General features: G+C 42.7%; 2 protein-coding genes across 3 annotated transcripts in view; both read right to left on the bottom strand.

Moving 5' to 3' along the window:
• The window catches only part of LOC138597967 (amyloid beta precursor protein binding family B member 2), a 42,398-nt gene extending 28,442 nt beyond the window's left edge, over window positions 1-13,956 (bottom strand). The window contains exons 1-8 of one of the 2 annotated variants that reach the window (XM_069669582.1): window positions 13,904-13,956; window positions 8,875-10,142; window positions 8,196-8,392; window positions 6,758-6,901; window positions 6,153-6,238; window positions 5,924-5,984; window positions 1,684-1,830; window positions 1,266-1,393 (exon numbers count right to left, since the gene is read on the bottom strand). In XM_069669582.1, the coding sequence (XP_069525683.1) occupies window positions 1,266-1,393; window positions 1,684-1,830; window positions 5,924-5,984; window positions 6,153-6,238; window positions 6,758-6,901; window positions 8,196-8,392; window positions 8,875-10,111 (2,000 nt within the window). In that variant the 5' untranslated portion in view covers window positions 10,112-10,142; window positions 13,904-13,956. The remainder of the gene's footprint in view (window positions 1-1,265; window positions 1,394-1,683; window positions 1,831-5,923; window positions 5,985-6,152; window positions 6,239-6,757; window positions 6,902-8,195; window positions 8,393-8,874; window positions 10,143-13,903) is intronic. The other variant, XM_069669583.1, reaches the window with a different exon arrangement.
• Window positions 13,957-14,589: 633 nt separating this feature from the next.
• dele1 (DAP3 binding cell death enhancer 1) lies at window positions 14,590-19,877 on the bottom strand. The gene is made up of 12 exons (XM_069670044.1): window positions 19,684-19,877; window positions 18,861-18,978; window positions 18,332-18,434; window positions 17,982-18,126; window positions 17,644-17,847; window positions 17,438-17,520; window positions 17,215-17,308; window positions 16,917-17,059; window positions 16,651-16,809; window positions 16,122-16,214; window positions 15,622-15,781; window positions 14,590-15,442 (listed from the first exon to the last, which is right to left on the bottom strand). The coding sequence occupies exons 1-12, from the start codon at window positions 19,715-19,717 to the stop codon at window positions 15,186-15,188; spliced, it is 1,593 nt and encodes a 530-aa protein (XP_069526145.1). The 5' UTR covers window positions 19,718-19,877; the 3' UTR covers window positions 14,590-15,185.
• Between the last annotated feature and the right edge of the window lie 1,384 nt (window positions 19,878-21,261).

The following is a 21,261-nucleotide window of genomic DNA, read 5'->3' as shown; positions in this document are numbered from 1 at the left end:
AGAGAGATATTAAGAGAGAAAAAAAAGGATAAGAGGGGGAGCCAGCCTGGGCTGACCCTCCCTTCTTCTCTCCACTACACGCTTTATCCATTACCGCTGAGAGAGACAGACACTGAAAAGTTTCTCAATCCTCTGAGACGGGAGAGGGTGGAGGGACGCTCTTTCTTTCTCTCCCTCTTTTTATCCATCACAAACACACACACACAGAAAGAGAGAGAGAGCTAATGTTGCTGTTGAGGGAGAAACAAAAGAGGAAGAGAAGAAGAATGCATCCAACAGCATCCCTCCATGTGTGATGGAGAATATAGCAACACTCAGAAGACAAAGAGAAACGTAGAGACAGCCAAGAAAGAGATACAAGGAAAAAAACAAGGTAACAAGACTGCGAGCGACGTGAGATCAAGCCTTTTTACACAACGCTATTTTAAACTCCATTTTCACCCAATCCCTTAACAGCTGATTACACATGTCAGGAGCAGACAGCTTCCTGGACTGCGAAGCTTCAGCGCTCCTCTCATTTGTGTGACACACATCTCCAAAGTGGATCTCCCAGAGTCTCTGAGCTCTGAACGTTAACATTTAGCACTGAGAGAAGATTTTCACAAGACTTCAGGATGCTGTGCGTGTAAATGCACACGCACAAATAAGCCTGCATGTCTCATACATACTAAACATATGCATGCCTGTGTGTTATATTTGCCCTCATGTTTCCAGATGTGTGTAGGCTCTCTGTGTGAGTGTTTGCTGCATGTGTTAATGGAAACCCAGAGGGGACCATATCAATGAGGGCTTTACTTCCCCCCCTCTGATAAGCAGCCGTGCTAACCTCAGCACACTGTCAGCTCAATAGTGAAAGGTTAAGAGCATGGGACATTTCCAAATGACTGAAGGCCCCAAAGGTCCTCGGCCTGTAGTGGAAACATGCAGCAATGAGCATAATTACGGGGCTTTGAATGCACTTTGTGCAAATATGCATCGCATAATAACGAGGCTGATTCCTTCCTCTGATGATTATTAAAAGCCCTGAATCAGCCAGAATGTGCCACACGTGCATTTTACAGGGTTTAATGTGTTTGCATGCTGACTGTGAGCATGCATGAAGCTTCTTTACTGTCTGTGTTTTCTTCTTTGTGTGCATCTCACTAGTGAAAGGCCCAGAAAAACATAACATTCAGAATAACTCTGGCATGAAAAATGCTTAACATGCAGCAAAAACAACAAAAAGGTTTAATAAAAGGAAAAGGACATTTTTCATCTCCACCTACCTGTCGTGGTCTCGGCCGACGCCCCAGACACGGATGCTACTGATTGGCTGAGAGTGGAGCAGGCTGTGATCATCGGGGTCGACCAGGGTCAACATGCGGTCCTGCAGCACCAACAGCATCCCTTTACCCTGCAACACCACAAACCAGGATACTTATAGCTCACAGTAAGCAGACTTCTGTTATACAAATTATATTCCTTATTTTAAGACGTTAAAGACTTTAATCTTTGCTTTTTACCTGACGTGATTTAGCTGAAAAAAGACCGCAATAAAAGGCAGGATAAATGTCTTTCGGGTGCTACCAGCCAGGCACAGACGTCATTCATATATAATATAAATTCAAGTATAGTCTAACAAGCACAGGAGCCAGAAACTGCTATACAACAGTATGCATACTGCATACATCGTGTGTTACTGACCTCTCCCCAGACCCCCGCTGAGTCTCGTATGTCCCTCCTGCAGTAAGACAGCTGTCTGATGCAGTGGTGGACGGCCACACTGCTCCTCCCCTCACACAGGTCCTGCTCTGCCATCTCCACCCAGCCCAGGGAGCGCACCGGGAATGACTGCAAGGAACAAAACACAAACATTTACTCTGTTAAACTTCTTAGGACTCAAATGTTCCTTTGACTGCAGATCCTGAAAGGATAATTAGCAGAACAAAGTGTTCAGATGATTACAGAGATTATAGGGAAGCCAGAGTTTCGCCAGATTATCCAAAACCACTTTGAAATAAATCACAAACTTCAATAACAAACAAGTTTAGTTTGAAGGCAACATTTTCACCAAAATGTTGGAGTCATCCCTCACTGCACGGGTAAACTGTGTGTGTATACACAGGGCTGTAGGTCAAAGTTGAACCAAGGTGTCACTCAGTACAAACCGCTGTAATAGAGTAACAGAATGATACTGTTGTTTCCTTTCCAGCTTCAGTAATGCTGTTCGTTTTTATAACTCTGTTTTAAACAGGTTTGGCTAATGTGGTTTGTTTTCTTCACAACAATGTGGCCGACGTCCCAGATTTCACTGATTCAAAGCACGTTATGTAATCTCTGCAGCTGAAGGTCTCACAATAACAAAGGACTAGTTGGATGACGTTGTGGAGTAGAGTGGGATTATGGGAGTTGTAGCCTTCATTGATAACCACACATGCTGTTGGAAATCTATCTGACGTCACTGCGGCAGAAATTATGTTTATGGACAAGGTTATGTTATAAAGTTAAATTAAGTTTAGTCACATTTACTCATGTGATGTCATTTTATTCTAATGATAGCTAGTAAAGTTAGCATTAAAAGTGTGCTAACTTCCCTCCTCAATCTATCACCTCATGTTTCCCGTGTTTCAGAATATTTAATTTTAAGACATTTTAAAGCACAACATTATATTATTTATACCTTTAATGATACATTATTTTGGCCATCATTGTAAGAAACCATATGAACCAAATGAACAAGACCAAAGTGTCCTTTTCCATTTAAACCTCCTTCATATTCTTAAGTTTTTTTTAACATAAAATTTATTCTGATCTTTAACTTTTAACATTTTCATGTAAATAAATGTCTGTTAAGTCTCTATCTATCGCAGAATGAGGTAACACAATGGTGACTGAGCCTATGGCCCGCTGATGAAAGCCTTTGCATTTGCAGTATGTCGTATTTTTATGGACTGGCTGTTAAACTTTATTTCTGATTTTTAACTTAATGCAAAACCCACACATACTTACACAGTACATACACAGATACTACACTGTATACAGTATAGTAGTACAGTATAGTCGTCAAACTGTTAAAGTGGAGTACAGTATGCAGAGGCATCTAATGTACCGACACACGCCAGCCGTCAGAACTATAACTGAGAGAGGTTTGATTGGGGAGGACAGCACATGAAATATGAAAGAGTGTGCGCGCGTGCGTGTGTGTGTGTGTAGACTGCCTCAGGCCAGCAGCTATTACAATGCTCTCCTCTCTCTCCCTTTATCTCTCTCTCTCTGTCTTTCTCTGCCACAGCGGGGAGCTCTCCTCTGCTGGGGAAAACCTCAGGATACATTTCTGATGCCAAGCCCGAACAGCAGGCACACACACACACACACACACACACACACACACATCATCTCTGTCTCTCTGCTCCTGACCGAGTTATTCTCTCTTGGTTTTATTCTCATTAAACTTTCACACACGCCTGAGATCATATCTGAATTCTTACACTCCTCCCCTGTGTTTCTGGATCCTCTGAGATATCAGAATATCTCCAGCTTGTCGTTCACTTGAATCTGAATAAGTAAAGTTGTAGAAGTATCAAAAAAAGAAAGATTCTGACCAAGCAAGAAAAGATACGTGGCACTTTTGGTCTTAGAAAAGTAAAATATGATGCAACATTTGGCTTTGTGTCTGCACAGAAGTCGGCATGCAACATTTGAATTAGAATTTTAACGCTGTATTTAAGTTTCCTTTGCAATAAAAAGTAACATTTTCACGATCAAAAAGGTCTAAAAATGGCAGGTTGACCGCTTCCATCCAAAATCTAATGTTTCCATGTTGTTATGATTCCACCGTGCCATATATCTTTCTATCTGCATTCCTTACACTAAAAACTAGTCTGGCTGCAAACATTTACCACAGCTCAGTTCTCAGAGTAACCACTGAGTGTCACTGCAGCAAAAAGAGAGAGAAGGAGGACATGCTGCCAGCGAGCGGTCTCATTACATCATGCAAAACACAACCTGGTGACTTCTCTTTGATAACAGACATATGAATTCAGAAACGAGGATATTTTGTTGTGCAAATGTTAAGATTGTTGCCAAACAGTCATTTATAAGTGGTATAATGATAGTACTAATAGTATTTCTCTTACTTGACTTAATGAAGAGTCTAGAATAACACCTACAAGGAGCTGAAAGTCTGCTGGAAGCTTGTAAGGTTTTGAAGAAGGGATCTTAGGGTCTTTGCCCTTAATTTGCAACAGCCTCTAAATTTCTCCTGCCTGGTCACCACTATATTCTTGTGAGCAAAACAAATCATCAGAGGGAAAAAGTGACATGGGCTTCTGCCTGCTTCAGTATTGTACATAAATCTGACACAGTCCAGCCTTAAACGAAGAATAATGTGATTTTGTTTGAGAAATAATCTCCAAAGATGATCGTTCTTGATTGTGGCTGTAGAAGTATTCGGATCCTAAATTTGGGTAAAATTACCACCTTGGAAAAATACTCGGTTACAAGTAAAAGTACTATATACAGAATGTACTGTACTGCATTGAATATGTAAGTCATGTGTAAATATGTAGTTATATTTTATCTGTAAAATACGAGAATTAGGGCCACACCGGAAAAAAAATCTTTAAGATTCTGAGTTTTTTTTTACGAGAAAAAAGTCATAATATTATGAGAATAATGTCGTAATTTTAGGCTATGGTTATCCTGTATCTTATTTTGAAGAGTAATATCTGAAGAGCAGCCAGCTGCCTGCACTAAAATGACTAAAATCACGAGTCATTTTCAAATAAAATCACTTTTCAGAGTCCTGATAGTTATGACAAAGTGGTGCTGGTGTTCCCAAAGATTAAGTATTTCGTATTTGTGAAACCCATACTATCATATTGATATATAGCTGTTTAGTGTGCTTGCGCATTACTAGGCAGGAGATCTCGCATGTTCTCGTGAGGTACATGAATGCAATGCCTCCATGCTCCTACAGCTCCAGCTCAAGTTGTTCACTGTGAAGTTATACTTCACACTTTCCTCATTTTAGTGGAGGCAGCTGCTCTTCTGATATTTATAATATTTAGGCTAACAATAGTCTAAAATTACCACTTTATTCTAATAAAATAACGACTTTATTCTAGTAATATTACAACTTTATTCTCATATTTTTACGACTTTATTCTCTTAATATTAAGACTTTTTCTTGTAATCTCTATTTTTTTCCTTTATGTGGCCCTCCATCGTAATAAAAGGTGCTTGAGGTATCAGAAGGAAAAGTGCTCTATTCTGAGAAATAATAAGGTTAAGGTCAAGCTAATGTTTACATATTTTATAAGATTTATTGACTTAAAGCTCCTGTGAGGAACTTTCTGTTTGTGTTGATTTTGGCGCCCCCCTGTGGACAAAGTGTTCCCTCTTATCTCTTTGCTGATCTTGTCCTGCACATGTGTAAGCAGTGTTTTTGACAGAAATACTCCTCCTGCTTTCTTTTAACATTCAGAAGTATCACTCGCTGTGAATCTTTGCTGTGGAAAATATAGAAAAAAGGCTGATTTGACAGCACAAAGTTAACCGCCTCATCTGACACCTACCCCCCGGCAGTGCATTAAAAATAACTATAAAGAGAAAATCAATCTTGTCACTGATGGTCTTGTTTGCTTTTGTAGCTCATACAGAGGCATCAGTATCAATTTCAGTCCGTTTAATAACCAGCTAAAAACTCCTCACATGAGCTTTAACCTTTCATCTCAGATTTTAAGATCAGTTCTTCATGTTTTGAGTGTAAAATCTTGAGTAACTAAAGCTGTCAGATAATCGCAGTGCACTACAAGGTTTAGAATTACATGCAAAGTAAATACTCAAATAACAGCAGTAGAGTAAATGGAATTAGACACGTTTCACCTCTGATTCTCTGTTATTTTACACATTAATGTTTAATATGTTGTTAATATGATCTCACCATTTCCTCTGAATCAGAGAAGGTGTTGTTGAGGTCCACTGTCTCCAGCTGAGCTGGGGGGCTGCAAGGAGACACAAGATGTAACACACAGTCACAGTGAAGTCGTGTTTCATAAACTAGTGCAGTAATATCATGGCACAGGCCTCGTTACACAAATCTAGTATGAAAAGACAGTACAACTAGAAATGATAGACATTTCTCTGCTGTGCAGTTTGGGTTTTGTTATTACTTGAGTTTAAGCGACGCATAGCGGAGGGTCGCTCCTTCAAACGCCTTCAGACTGGGATCTGGGTAGACTGGATAGTCCTTCAGATCCTGGAGCCAGACAGACAGATGTTCAGAAGGAGAGACAGACATAGACATAGTGGTGGATGAAGAAGAAGAAGAGGATACAAAAAACAGGCAGATTCTTCAATTGATTATTAACTAATTTGATGTATTTGCTTTGTAATAACTTAAGAGGGTTATACTCATTTTAACTGAATATGAAAGATACTCATCTTCCTTGAATGAGCACTTAAGTGTGGCCTTGAAAGACATCACCATGTGACCCTTACGTGTTAATGAAAGCAGCAGTGATAGCAGAGATAACACCATCAAGCTTTCAGGGGAAAGACGCTTCACAAAGACAGCTATGCCAGGTGATACTAAAGCGAACAAGCCGACTGTGATGTGAGATTATGTAGCTAAAATTAAAAAGATGTTAAAAGCATACTCGTAGCGTTACCAGTGAGACCAAAATAACAGTAACAAGCTAATAAAAACATCAAACATGTCATGAATGTCAAGGTTTAAACAAGCACACAACAACATCAATGTGGCTCTGTGGCTCACGTTGGCGGTGCAGGTGGTGATGTTGAGATTTGGTCCAGAAGAGGTGACATCATTGGAGGGGGTGGAGGAGGAGGAGGAGGGGGAGGAGCCAGAGGGCGAGGGGACCGGCTCCACCGAGCTGTCAGATATCAGACTGCTGGGGCGCTGTGGGAGAGAGAGTCAGAGAGAGAGAGAGAGAGAGAGAGAAAATAGAGTAACAGAGAGATGCAGAATGAGAGAAACATAGAGGGACAGACTGAGGATGGTGGGTACATCATTCATCACTAACAGCTTTGCAATATATTGGCCTGAAACAGTTTATAAGGCAATGTTAAATTAGTTTTTACATGTCATGTCTTTAATTTTTTACGCTTTTTTTCATCTTTGATAAGAACCTAGTGTTTTTCCAGAATGACATTTTTAAAAAGGTCGCCTCTGAAATGGGCCGTTCAGAACAGCTGCAGGTTTCTACGTAGAACCTTGCTTTCGCTGAAATCGACCAATCGTCATTCACCTCAGGCTGCCTTCTCGCACTAGCTTGTCAAGTCAAGGTTTCAACGTACCATTCTGATACCTCCCAGTGATTCTGGTTCGTACATATCAGGCAGAATAACTGATCCTAGAGCAGCCATGTTTTCTACAACTTTGGAGTGACAGTGCAGTGCGGGGGGCTACGTGGTCACTCCAAATACTGTCAGCCAATTGTGGCTAAGGTCTGACCTTTGAATGGCAAAACGGCTTGTTTGTTTCAGGAGGAAGGAGAGGCTCATTAGAATAATAGAAAATTGATTGCACAGCTAAAATATGTCCCCTTCAAAAACAAGCGGACCTTAGGTTGAGATTGTTCTGTCCATATACAATTTATAGAATCAACATTTATATTTAAAATTTTTAACAATTCATTTTATAAATAAATGTAGGGGTTTAGGTGAGGAGCCCCTTGTTTGAAATGCATGTATGTCACTACCATCCAGCGTGTGAGGATAGCAGAGCTTCAGCATCTGACACTTGATCCACATCTGAGGATGTAATCGCCTCAACTTAAAATTGTTTTATCATCAATAATGTGCTTTGTTTTACAGTTTCTAATTTCACTCTCAAGTATATCTTAAAATATTAAAGTATGTTTGCTTTCCATCAGACATGGTGTACATATTTACTTTGGGGAAAGGTGTTCCTGCTCACAGACACCTGTGGGGATGTGCAGGTACTCGAACAACACTGAACACTAAGCCGTGCATAATTAATAAACTCCTGATTAAAAACAGATGTTCACTTGTTCTTAAAGCATTCAGCTGTTATTAGTTTGTTTTCTGACCAATGAACCTTTAAACACATGTTACTACAGTCAGATATTAAGCAGAATAAAATGTTTCCTGTATTCTCTAAAGGATTGAGTCTTTGTGGACATGTAACAATCTGCAAAATAAACAAATAGTAGGTGTGTGTGTCCTCTCACCTCGTTGGGCGGCTTCAGGCAGTCCTCTGTTTCCTGCTGTGTGTCTGGCTCGGCGTTGGGAGAGGTGTGCTGGCTGCCAGGAGCAACAGGTCGGTGGTACTGCGTGGTGCCGGTCGGGATGTGCCAGAAATAGACCTCTGATGAGTCTGAGATCTCCCGCCAGCCCGGGGGCAGGTCCCCCTCACCCCACACATCTGCTGATCGGTGACAGAGACACACAAACATATGTTGTGTATGAGAAAACCACTCACACACACACATGCAAGCACAAGCAAAAACACAGAGAATGATGACATGCTCGCTCATACACAGGGATGGACACAGGGTACTTTGTCTAACTATTGCTTTGTCATACATCTTCGACAATCACTGCTAACTAAACCTAACTAAGCTCTGACTATCACTCTCTTCTCTTTCCTTCCTTTTGAACGCCCTTTTCTCTGCAGTATCCCCTCCCTCTGTCCATCCTAATCACTCTCTGCGCCATAAGGAGCCTCACAGGGGCCTTAAAGGTTACAGCAGTGCTGCTGGAGCGACTTGCTTGCTTAAGAAGAGGCTTTGTGGTGATTTTCCAGATCAGATTGTCAGAGGGAGGTACAGGGAGGGGGAGAGGAAGAGAGGGAATGAAAGGAGGGGGAGACATTTTTTATGATGATGGAAAGTAAAACACATATTGAACCTGCTTCTCGTGGAGTCTGAGGAGAGGGTGTCTCCTGGGATAAGGTGGTCCAGCTGGAGTCTTCATCCTCAGATGGGGTCTCAGGAGTCAGGTCCATTCTGAGGCCCACTTTAGGGAGCCCGGTCTCTTGTTCAGCATCTGGCATTGCAGGAGGTGCCCGGTTCCTGGTCGGGGTGCTCTTCTCTGCAGCACGGGCCTGTTTAGGAGAAGAAGGTGGGTACTGTTGCAGGAACTGGTTCTCATTGTTGGGGTGCAGCTCCACTTTGATCACCCTCGGCTGGGAGCTGCGAGGAGGCTTTGCAGGACTGCGTGGACTCGCCTGGACCGTGACGCAGAGCTCCTCTTTGGCCTGCGCTGGAGCCACGTTCTGGTTGTCTGAGACCCACTCTGGGCTGTTTGCGGAGGAGGAGGAGGTGGAGGTGGCGGAAAGAGGAGCTTCAACAACCACAGGTAGCAGGGGCTGTCTTGGTGTTGGCGTGGGTTCATCTTCTTCTTCCTCCTCCTCCACCACTGGCTCCACCTCCTCCTTCTCCTCCTCGCAGGTCTGCTTGCTGCTGGGCTTCTCCTCCTTATGGCTCTCCTTGTCCTTATCAGGACTGGCTTGCTCCTTCTCTGGGGAGGAGGGCTGCTGCTTCTTCTCCTCCTTTTCCTCCTTCTTGCCCCAGCTGAGGTCCAGATCCCAGCCCTTCTCGTGGCACCCCAGGAAGCTCTTGGTCCTTCTCCTGAACGGGGGCAGCTGCGAGTTGTCCAGCCAATCAGAGCCGGGGTTGTTGATGAGGTCATTGTGGATTTTGCCCTCTGTGGTGGCTCTGCTCAGCTCCAGCTGCTGGCTCTCGGCTCGTCTCTGCATGTTGGCCCCGTTCTTGGCTAGTTTGGGGTTGGTTGTGTTAAACAGCGAGGACGAGGAAGAGGAGGAGTAGAGGGCGGAGCTGGAGGAGGACTTGGTGGGGAGACCCCTCCCTCTGGTCACAGGCTGGTTTTTAGAGAGGTTGTCACTGATCCCCATGACGCTGCGCACGCTGGTCATTGTGTACCTCTGACGGCTTTTTGGCAAGGTGGCCGAACTTCCGGTTTCCATGGACTCCCTGATGACATCACGCCCGAGTAGCTGGTTGTACGATGAGCGAAGGCTGAGGGAGGTGGGAGGGGTGGCGGAGGGGCCACTGCGATTGGCCAGACCCACGTTAGAAGGGGAGGAGCCAGAGCGGGAGAGGGGAGGAGTTTGTACTGACATCATGACTGACTGGAATTGAACTTCGACGATGGAGCTGATGGAAGAAGAGGCACACAAGCATCATTTATAAACATAACTTTTTACATTAACACATAACATTAAACATTAAGTACAGAGAGTCACGAGAGTAACAATGTGGGTACGATGAACATCATATGTAACCAGGTTAAATTGTCCTTTAACTTTATTCATAACAGTAACATTGCTTAACTCTGTGTGTGTTAGTGAACCAGAGACTACTGCTATGCAAGTGCTGATGTTCTTTAGCTGACTTGGGGGGAATCACAGTGAGAAGTAGTTGCATTGGTAAGCTACGACAGCTCAACATTAATGTGTTTGTAAAGCTTTTTGCTTTCAACATACAATTCTATATAACTTAATGCAAGAGGAATAGGAGGACACTGATGTCACACATGTATCAGCCAATTTATCAGCCAGGTAACTTTATCTGTCACTTTAATGCTTTTAATAAAGCTCATCTAGAATCATTGACCATCATTGGCATGACATGTAGATTAATTAATTTGAATTGAAATTAATTACATACCTATACCTCCTCATCCTTCTCATCACCAACAAGGCCCTCCACAACCTAGCCCCCTCCTACATCACTGAGCTCCTTCACCAACACACTCCCACCAGCAACCTCAGATACGCCAACGCCAACCTCCTCACCCCTTTTACCCAATCCAAGCAGACCTGGGGGGACAGAGACCCCAATACCTCAGACACTTGCCCTCAACCCCCTCTTTCAAAAATGCACTCAAAACCACCGATTTAAATCTGATTTTAATCTGTGATCCCTCATTATGTTATTGTTGTAATTGTTTTCTTTTATGTACATACAGTATATTTAACTGTGATTTCTTTACAATATTTATTTGCTTTTACTGTCTTTGTTATTCTTTTTTTTTTATCACGTATAGTGCCTTTGAGTATCTTTAAAAGCGCTATGCAAATAAAATGTATTCTTATTATCTTATTATCATTTTTTATTATTTTTATATACATAAACCTCTTATGACCTCTTTATGCCTACTTGTCTCTATGTCTGACTCATGGTTGCTCACTGGAATAGAGTATTTTTTAAAGCTTTGTTTCTCTGGCCTATTTGCTATTTGTAGTATTTATATTAAACTACAAATAAAATACTACTCAAATATAATATAATATATCGTATATAATGTAATATGATATAATATAGTATAACATAATATAATGTAATATAATATAATGTAATATGATACAATGTAATATAATATAATATAATGTAATATAATGTAATGTAATATAATATAATATAGTATAATATAATGTAATGTAATATAATATAGTACAATGTAATATAATATAATATAATATAATATAATATAATATAATGTAATGTAATGCAATATATTATCTCTCTCAAGTACTCTCTGGTTGTTTTCCTCTCCGTGCAGATGACATCATCCCTAAAGGATGACATCATCAACCTGAGACGTTCAGTCCTGTTCCTCTCTTCTGCATTTCTCTGATGTTAAAATACAACAAAGACGATGACACATTTTCCTCTTTGCTCTGTATTCAATTGATACACTATTGTACTGATTATTCTCCAGCCTCACATCATTTTTACACATAAGGTGTCACTGAGGTCGTGTTAAAAACACTGCATCAAAGTCACGAACATGGATTTAATTTGCATTATATTGGGGGTGAGTCAGACCCTCGATGCTCTCATCCAGGACTGACATTCAAAGCCGAGTCTGAGCGGTGAGCCAGCAGCCTGATACTGCTAACTAGCTAGCCGTGTCTCTTTTATCTCTGGGTAGATCAGCCCTGTGATGCTGAAAACAGACGGATGAATGGAGACAAAGACGGTGGCAGAGAATCATGAGGATCTTAAGACACGACACATGTATGGGCTGCTTCACTGTCACTCTCTGTTTCTGAATCCCTGGAAGAAAGGAAGCTGGTGAACACAGATCCAGGCATGCAAGCATAATGTATAAATATCCTGTCACCCAATCATAAACACACACACACACATTGCAAACAATGCTGCAGTCATCACCGGCGCCTTTTCTCAGAAACACGGAAAATACAAACGCAGCAGATCTCACAGCTCGACAAGATCTTGGGAAAAACACAGAGGCGGGATTTTGGAGGAAATAAAATCCCTGGGCAGTGCACTTTGTTCATGCGGGTCCCCTATCCCCCCCCCCCCCCCCCCCTCTCTCCCTGGGTGGCTGTCTTGTTGTCCCCTCTGTCACTGAGCCAGACAACCACAACAACCTGTTTGTGCTGATGCTGCACTCACACTCCAGCCCTGTGACTCAGACACCAAACACTGTCAACAGGTACAAACTACCTGCACAGAGCCGTGCGGCCTCATCAGCTGTTCTCAATCAGCAGCGATGATCACTATTGCCAAACAGACGCCTCACAATAACTCCCCTTTCTTTTAGCTTACTGATGGGATTATTTTGTTGTCTGTATCCACAAATTGATTTTCAAAATAAGATGCCTGAAGAGCTGGAGATACAAGCTTTCGATCAGGCAGCTACAAATTGGGCCTCGAGCCACTGAAGCTGAAAATCACAGCAAATAAGATGCATGACTCAGAGGACGAATTACACATCCCGAAACAACCCCAAACACACACGGAGTAATAAGCAAACAGCATTTCACTTCCCTATTCTTCCTCTCTTTCATTTTTCCAATGATACCAGAGTTGCAGGCTAACTGGATCATCTTAACACAGCTTTCACTTTCTTCCCCCCCTCCCTGAAAATGCAGCCACATCTCCATTAGTTAAACACACAGGGCCGAGGAGAGGACGCGAGGGGGGGCTGGGGAGGAGGAAAGATGGTTATTAGAAGGAGAAAGCAGGGAGAATGACACAGCAGTTTGCAGGACAGTGGGGGCTCAGTCGACACACAGAGGTAGTTAAAGTGTTTGTCCTCAATAAATCTGTTGTGCTCTCCAACAGCAGAGGTCATTCATGAGATGCACGAGATACAGCAGCTGGTCACAGGACGGCAGGAAGGGAACTTGTACACTAATTAATGTCTTTTTTTCTTTGCCTATTTGTCCTGATGCTGATTTATGTGGCTTGCATTGGAGTAACGTTTACAGTTAATCTACAACATAAACTTATCTCTTAAATCATGTCCCCTCAGGCAGACAGAAAACACAATGTCCCCCTTTATTTCTGGAGCAAGGTGTCAAAATAGGATCCTCGTCTGCTCTGGTTGTTTAAACTGTCAGCTCACCTTGTAAACAGATTAACAGACAGGCTTGTTTTCACCTGAAGGTCACCATAAAGAGGAAGATCAAATGTCATGAAATCAATAACATGCTCTGGAGATTCATCATCAGGTCTCATTTCTAGATTTTTCTTGGCCTGTCAGAGAAAACCACCCTTTATTAACTTCCTCCCTGTAATGTCTAGGCCCCTTTCCCCAACTCTGAGCTGCACCCACTGCCTCAGAAAGGAAATGCAACAGATGAAAGCACAAGCAGGGGAGAAAATGAACTTGAAAAAGTCGATGATGTCATGGGTGGAGTATCCTAGCCCCTCGTTTCTCGCTGCCACCTGAATAAACTCCCTCTCTGTAATGTCAGAAAAAGCGTAAGAGCATTTTTAAATCGAGCATTTCTCCGAGGAAGCAGAGGTGCAGTTGCCAATATTGCAGAAGCGAAGCTGTCGATATGTGAGACGCAGTAAATCTTCAGCATCCAGCCCCATCACCAGCGCCGCACTGGGAGGGGAGCGCATCCCATCGAGGGCATCTATTTACATCCACTCACCGCTTCGGTCAGCCGCCGGGCTTCTGCGCCTCGCCTCCCACGACGACACGCTCACAAACAGGCAGAGTGAAGAGCAGGGCCCGCGTCGACAGCCGCTTTTTAAGTGCCAGTCCGCCCGTAGCTGCAGCCGGCCGCCCGTATTGGATCACATCACATCATCTGTAACCCTCCCAGCCCGGCGCGGTGCTCGCTGGCGGCCAAGCTGCGCTTTCTCTCTGCGCCAGAGGATCCCGGAGCGGCGCGGCGCTGTGGAGCGCTCAGCACAGACGACCAATCAGAGGCGAGGACGCAGGACGCTCCGCGCGAGGAGGAGACGCAACCATAATAAATCTACCGGTGTTATTTTTCCAACTCAGGTAATGAAATCACACATCATCGAGACTTACGTCATGCTGTAGTCTGGAGAAATATGAATGGTATAAAGTGCTACAGTGGCCTGATCACAGCTTACCCTCAATACAGTCTGTTTATTTACATCACACTGTATTAGGACTCCAAGTGGTCCTAAAACTACAAATGTTAAACCATCTGTTACACAGAGTAGAATATATTCTCTAGAATATACTTTAGCACTGCCTGATTAAATAAAAGTTAATGTTAAAAGCATTATAATACTCTGTGCTGCTTGATACTGGTTAATCAGTTAGTTGTAATGATGATTACAAAGTAAGCAGACACCATCAGGATTAGTCTTTTTATTTCTGACTGAACATGTGCGTATAACAGCAGAACATCTTCCTCACAGTGCATCATAATTCACTTTGGTTACATTACATGTTGGACTGTCACAAACATACGAGTTTCCTTATTTCTCCTCTGCAGTTGTGTTACAATGATTGATAGATGTGAAACATTTGACCCAATAAGATACTGTGTTACTGAAGTTTGAATATGACACTAATGTAAAACACTTTGTCAGAGGTGTTAAATACATTTTGCAGGGGGACAAAAGTATGAAACACCTTCCTCTTCTTTTATGTCATTAATCCCTCATTAGTACAGGGAGAGAAACGAGTAGCCACCTGAGATTGTCGCCACATTTAAAAGGCACCTCATCATATTTTTACCATCAGAAAAAAGCAGGGTAGTGTATAAAAACAATAATAGTAGGACCAACCGCTTTTACAATCTTAAGACAAGAAGCTTATTAACAACACTCACAAACACTCCGAGTATAAAAGCTATTCACTCTAATCCAGACTTCACATTATGTACACACCTAACACACTTTGACCTTTCACCTCATACATTCCTCGGTTTGACCTGCGCTGGCTCAGTATAACTATCCAATCCCTACAGTCCACTGGCAGGTTCCCCCCTCCCCGCTGTGGGGAAGGAGGTGAAGAGGCGTGGGGGACAGCGCCGGGGGTACACACAGACTCCCGGTGCTCCAGGAGTGAGGCAGGACAGGATAGGTGACTGGGTGACGTGTGGAGGGAGGGACCCCACCTGCCAGAGAGGAGAGCGGCTGCTGGAGCCGAGGGTCCGCTACAGAGAAACAGGGAGCAGAACGGATGGAGCGCAGCGCCGCATCTTCAGCTGAAGAGGAGGAGAGAGGGACACAGAGGAGAAATAAATGGCTCATTCTTGCAGATATTATCATCACTGCTGTCTTGGCTCATTAAATGCTCATCACATGCAGTGCCATCTCGAACAAATGCACCAAAAAGCATGACTAATACAAATGTGAGACTTTCCAACAGAGCATGTGTGCTTACCCTTACTGTCTGTGTCATTAGGAGGCGTCAGTAAGCTCTTAGCCTGCTTGTTTCCCGCTCGGGCGGCTCGTTTATAGTATGTAATCGCCGTCCTCAGATTCTGCTGAACCCCAAAGCCGCTTTCAAAACACTGACCCAGGAACAGCAGGGCGGTGTCGTCCTGCACACATCAACAACAATAGGCTTGTTATTTTGGCTGCTTAATCTGTAAAAGCAATCTTCTATATGAACAGGCAACGTGATGTTATAAATCAAAAACCAACACCTGGGACTAACTATAACTGAGAATAACTATTTAAAGCATTAAAAAAACTTCAGAAAGGCTGAAGCTTTGTGGCAAGTGCAAATTATTTTAAGCTGGAAGTTGCAGAAACGTCTAAGTAAGGATGGTGGGGACGCTCTGTTTCCTGATGCTGTGAGATGGTACACTGGGAGGGGAGGTGAAAGCAAAGCGATGAAGCTGTGGATAAAACCCTCGAAGCATCTAGAAGGGCACTCACTCCGCTCTCTGCTGCCATCTTCAGGTACTGGACGGACTTGCTCCCGTCTCTCACCGGCTCCCGACAGTAGGCTGAGGCGAGGCAGACCTGAGCCTGCAGAGAAACAGAGAGTTGGTTTATTTCTGTGAAGAGACAACAGCATCAAGTGATGACAGTAGATTCTTTAAACAATCACACAGAGTCAGCAGGGCAAACAGCAGCTGGAGGATTCTTTATTTAAGCACAGCTCCGGTTTAGTTTGAAGCTTCACAATTCTTCGAGATTTGAGATCAAATCAAAGTTTTAAGGTTAATTCACTCCAAATAAATGAGAATAATAGAGTTACACAACTTTTACTAACAATCTTAACTGCTGCAATCTAGCCATGGTTCCAAGAAAACCGTGGCAGAAAACCAGCATGGACAGCAGGAGCCTGAATCTGAAGCAGCTAGATTTTATTCAATAGTCAATTTTTTAAATATTTTCAGCTTTACTTTTCCAAGATAGATTGGAAAGAGAAGAGTTTATAAGTTAGTGTCATGATTTCTACCTTGGTGAGTCCAGCTGCTGCAGCCTGCTCCAGTAAGTTGATGGCCTGGTTGAGCTCATCTACACTCTGATGCCCCCTGCTGGTCAGGAGCAGCTTTGCACAGCGGTACTGAGCCTGTCTGTGACCCCCAGCTGCTGCCAGCTGGTAGTAATACAGAGCCTTGAAGAGAAGACACAGGAGGGTTAGTTAAAGACTGATGACAGATGTTTCAGACAAGTAAGTGTGATCATTTTCAGAATGATAAAGAGTGCTGCTCAATTTCTCACCTTCTCTTTGTTCTTGGTGACTCCTCTGCCTTTCTCGTAGCACACACCGGTGTTAAACTGGGCCTTGCTGTAACCGTGCCGAGCTGCAGCTACAAAACATATAAAAGCTTCTTCGTAGTTCTTACTTTTGGCGCTCTCTAGACCTGCAATAAACAGAGAGATGAAGAAATGAGTGAGAGGAAAACAAATATGGTTATTTTGGGCAAAAAGGAGGATATATGACGTCTAGTTTGGATCGATTTAATTTTTGGAGAATGAATAGACGTGTGGACATTAGTTGATGTCAATAAATCCTTACCCATGATGTTGAGGATAACAGGAATGCTGGTGTCTTCTGTATGTCTGAGGTTCAGAGCTGCTCCTGCCAGCCTCTCCTCATCAGAGAACATGTCCTGAAAACACACGAGAGGATAAAAGACAGCAATCGAGATCAGATGACAAGTCAGGCAAACCTTTGTAAGTATAAAATGCTGCTTTGTTTAAGAAAAAAAAAACACAAACTAAAGGAAGTAGATGTTCACCTTGTCATTAGCATCTTGTGTTTCTATGTTGTCTCTCTGGGCATCATTCTGCAGCAGACGGGATGCTGACAGAAGAGATTCCTCTGTGAGTAAAGAAAGAAAATTGTTTACTTCCCCACATCTAAAAACACTTTGTTGACAAAACTGTGAGAAAAAAAATGTTTTTAAATCTATCAACTATGTGAAGCACATAGCACAGAACAAACCAGGTAAAGGAGAATCGTGGTTCAGGAGCGCCCTCTGTTGGTCAGAAATGGAACAGTCAGCAGTCTGACGGTCCTGCTCACTGCTGCTGTGAAGACTGGTGTCACCTGAGCTGCTGTTGCTCTGAGCCGCAGACTGATCCTGGTTCTGTTTCTCTGGCAGACACAACACACTCCTTCCTCTGGGCAGGACATCCCGCCGAGACACTGGAGAACCCAAACAGATGCAAAACAACGCAAAGTTAGGAAGAAAATGTCTGTGTACAACTTCCAAAAGGATTTTGTGAGATAAACCATCAGTGGGCCTGTTGTTTAGTTACACTGAGGAGATAAGCACTCACAGATCTCCAGCAGGATGCGGTAGCCACACTTGTGCAGGGTGGAGGGTGTTGACAGGGCTCCAGGGCTGGGACTCAGCTCAGAGCCTGAAGAGAGCTGGGAGTGGATCCTCCTGCAGATCTGCATGAACAGAGCTGCTGCAGCACCCTGTGGACAAACAGGAAACATCAGCTCCACTGTTATGGGAACACGTCACTCTTAGTATACAGGTACTGCATATCAGGAGTGTGCATGAAGAGCTGTTGTGTTTATCTGTGTATCCCAAAGCACAAGATTAGTCTAATCAGTACGTGCAGCTTTCTTTTAACAGATTGTGATGAACTGAAGTAATCGGAAAAACACAAGAACGTACCCATCCCACAGCATCCAGAGCTGTGTAACGTGGAAGCCCAGAGTAGTTGAACTGAAAGGTTCTTTGTTTCTTCTTCCTCTCTCCATCCTCCTCTTTCTGAGAGCTAATGATAGAAAAAACAGCCACAGACAAAATGTTGTTTCTACTGACAGTCTCTTGAATTAAGTCTTCACAGAAATATTCTCTTTAAGGCAGATGGCTCTGTTTCTGTTCCCTCGACTAACTGGTTCGTGCTCACAGCAGCTGGATGATGAAACCAGCTGAAAGGGAGACAGAAAGTGTGCCAAGAGAAAGGACGGGTTCAAAGAAGGGGTAAAGAAAGGGTAAAGATAGGATGGTCTCTGAGGTGTGACCTATAATAAAGGGTTCTCTTTTCGTCAGCAGACAATATGGCCAGAGGTTTGAGGGCAAAGAAGTCATGAGATCAAAGAATGTTGCTTTTCTATTTCTTTCCTTTGTAAGCTTCGGTCATCAGGCCAGGACAAAGTGTCAACGAGAAAAAAAGAAAGGCTGGAGGTGTGGAGAGTACCTGCTGTCAGAGGAGTGTCGAGAGGTGGAGAGGACAGTCGAGCTGTTGACGACCTCGTCCTCCACATGGTGGTTCTGGGACAGTCGCAGGGGGACGCTGCCATGGCAACGATGCAGAACTGAGAAGCAGATGGAAGGAAAGGGAAAATACAGAAAGCAGACATGAAGGTCCAGCTTTTTAATCTCATGGAGAGACAGAAGGTTAGGCCTCCTGCCACTTAGCATACAGCTACTTAACATACAAAATACGCTCTTTAATTTCTTGATTTCCTTACGCTGTGAAATATGAATCTAATATATCCAATATGCAAACCCATGCCATGAATCTAAAAGTTAATAAAATACAAAGGTTTTAAATTATTAATACAAAGACAACTAAAGTTCAGAGAAAAGGCAGACGGATGCATTTGCAGATATAAAATACATATTATGTTTCTATGCACGCAGGTGTTTCATGCAGGTCACATCGTGTGTGTGTAAGTGGACAATTGCCACTATAATGTGTGTTTGCGTTTACAGCAGTGTTGCAGTTCAGCGACACATAGCATCTCGACTGATTTATACCATGAGGAGGTCAGTAACAGGAGCTGTCTCCAATGACTTGGACCAAAATAAACTGGTTGACGGACTCTAGTTGCATCGACAACGTACTTTACGTAAGGTTTGTTTCTTTACGTTATTTACATGAATTGACTTAACTATCTCCGCTAAAATAAACAACTGATATCTGTTAATGAAAGCGACATTTAGTCATAATAAACAGCAGAAACTGCATGTAATGGAAACAACATGGCACTGTCCAGTGTCAATGACATCTCTCTCACCTCTTCCAACAAAACCTTGAACTCTCCACATCATGGTTCCTCTTTATAGCAGATTTAACGGAACAGTTTTCTCCGAAAAGGCATGTTTTGGTTCTTCACGGGGTCGCCAGGTCCCATGAATAACGACAGCAGCCGGCTCTTGTCGTTAAATTTGGCTGGTGGTAAATAAAAACTATCACGAGTTGTGTCGGCAGAGCACCAACCCGGAAGTGCGAAGTGACGCAACTGAGGAAGTCTTAGATGGTGCTTTACTGCTTCACAGCGCCCCCGTGCGGTGTGATGAGGAATGACAGCTTGACAGAAGACTACTTACTGGACCAATGTGAGGATTGTTGGATATATTTCTGCTCATGATGTACGTTATGTAGGGTTTTTGTATGACGACAACACATATGATGCTTTTAAATACTATGTGCATACATAATGGATTTGTAGTCATTAAACATACAGTGTGTATAATTAGGGTTTTTCAAGTAGATAGACTATATATGTTTTATGATTATTAATAGCCAACCAACATATTTAACAAACACATTTTCCCTGGTGCGGACTTGTCCATGACTTGGCTTAAAACATGTTGGGTTTATGCTTGTATGGGTTTCATTAAACACTTTTAAGTTAACAGAGCATAATAAGTAAGTTATTTATAGAGGCCTCTTTGTTATTCATACAACTGTGATATCTCTCTCTCTTTGTGAATGTGTGCTCCAAGAGCACACTTGCTGATCAGTTGCATAGGTGTCATAAGGGACATTGATTAAGGCCTTGTTATATTCAAGTGCCCCAGTGAGACAGGACAGCACATATGAAACACCTGTGCATTTCCTGCTGCAACATGTCACCATTTCAAATGTTTAATTCAAACATAACATCACATTTATAGAACAAGACGCATGTCTGAAAAGGCATTAATTAAGGTAATAAAATGGAAATGATAAGAGACTTAATTATTGTCATCAGTTTCATAGAGGTGGTATTTGTTAGTATATCTAGGGGTCTTTGCAATAGTTCCGTTTATAACTGAGTTTAAATTACACCAAAATGTGAGGAAATCATCTTTTCAGTATTACATAACAAAGACTAATAAAGGTCATAGTATTAACAAATGGAGACAGTTTTCATTCTGTACTTTAACACTATACACTATACTATACTCATTCTGTACTTTAACACTATACTTCTATCAAATATTGACTATAAGCGGTACAGGCTGCATTAATAGGGAACTGTATTGTTTGTGCACACCTCAATTTGATAGTTTTACATTGTAGCAAAGCTAGACTTACCTGAAGCAATATCGACCCTAAAATCGATCATCTGTAAACATTTGGCTAACAGAGGGGAAAGAATTATAAGTTTCTGCACGAATAAAGCAAAACAAACTTTAGGCAAACAAAGGCTTTATGAATCGAAAATGAACATTTTCCCCCTCTAGTTGTTTCTGTAGCACCACTATGAACTTGTTGTTCGTAGTATGAAAGTGCCGCTCAGGTCTTAGTTTAAATGTAAAGTGAGCGCATTGAGGAGGTGTAGTGAATAAGAACACTGTGCTTGTACCAGGAAAGGGTAGCACAGTCA

The sequence above is a fragment of the Semicossyphus pulcher genome, unplaced genomic scaffold (genome assembly GCF_022749685.1).
Source record: "Semicossyphus pulcher isolate SPU_LCO1_2020_fin unplaced genomic scaffold, fSemPul1.0.p SCAF_2, whole genome shotgun sequence".
NCBI lineage: Eukaryota > Metazoa > Chordata > Actinopteri > Labriformes > Labridae > Semicossyphus > Semicossyphus pulcher.
Note: the sequence above shows the minus strand (reverse complement) of the source record. Positions and strands in the feature narration are given on the sequence as shown.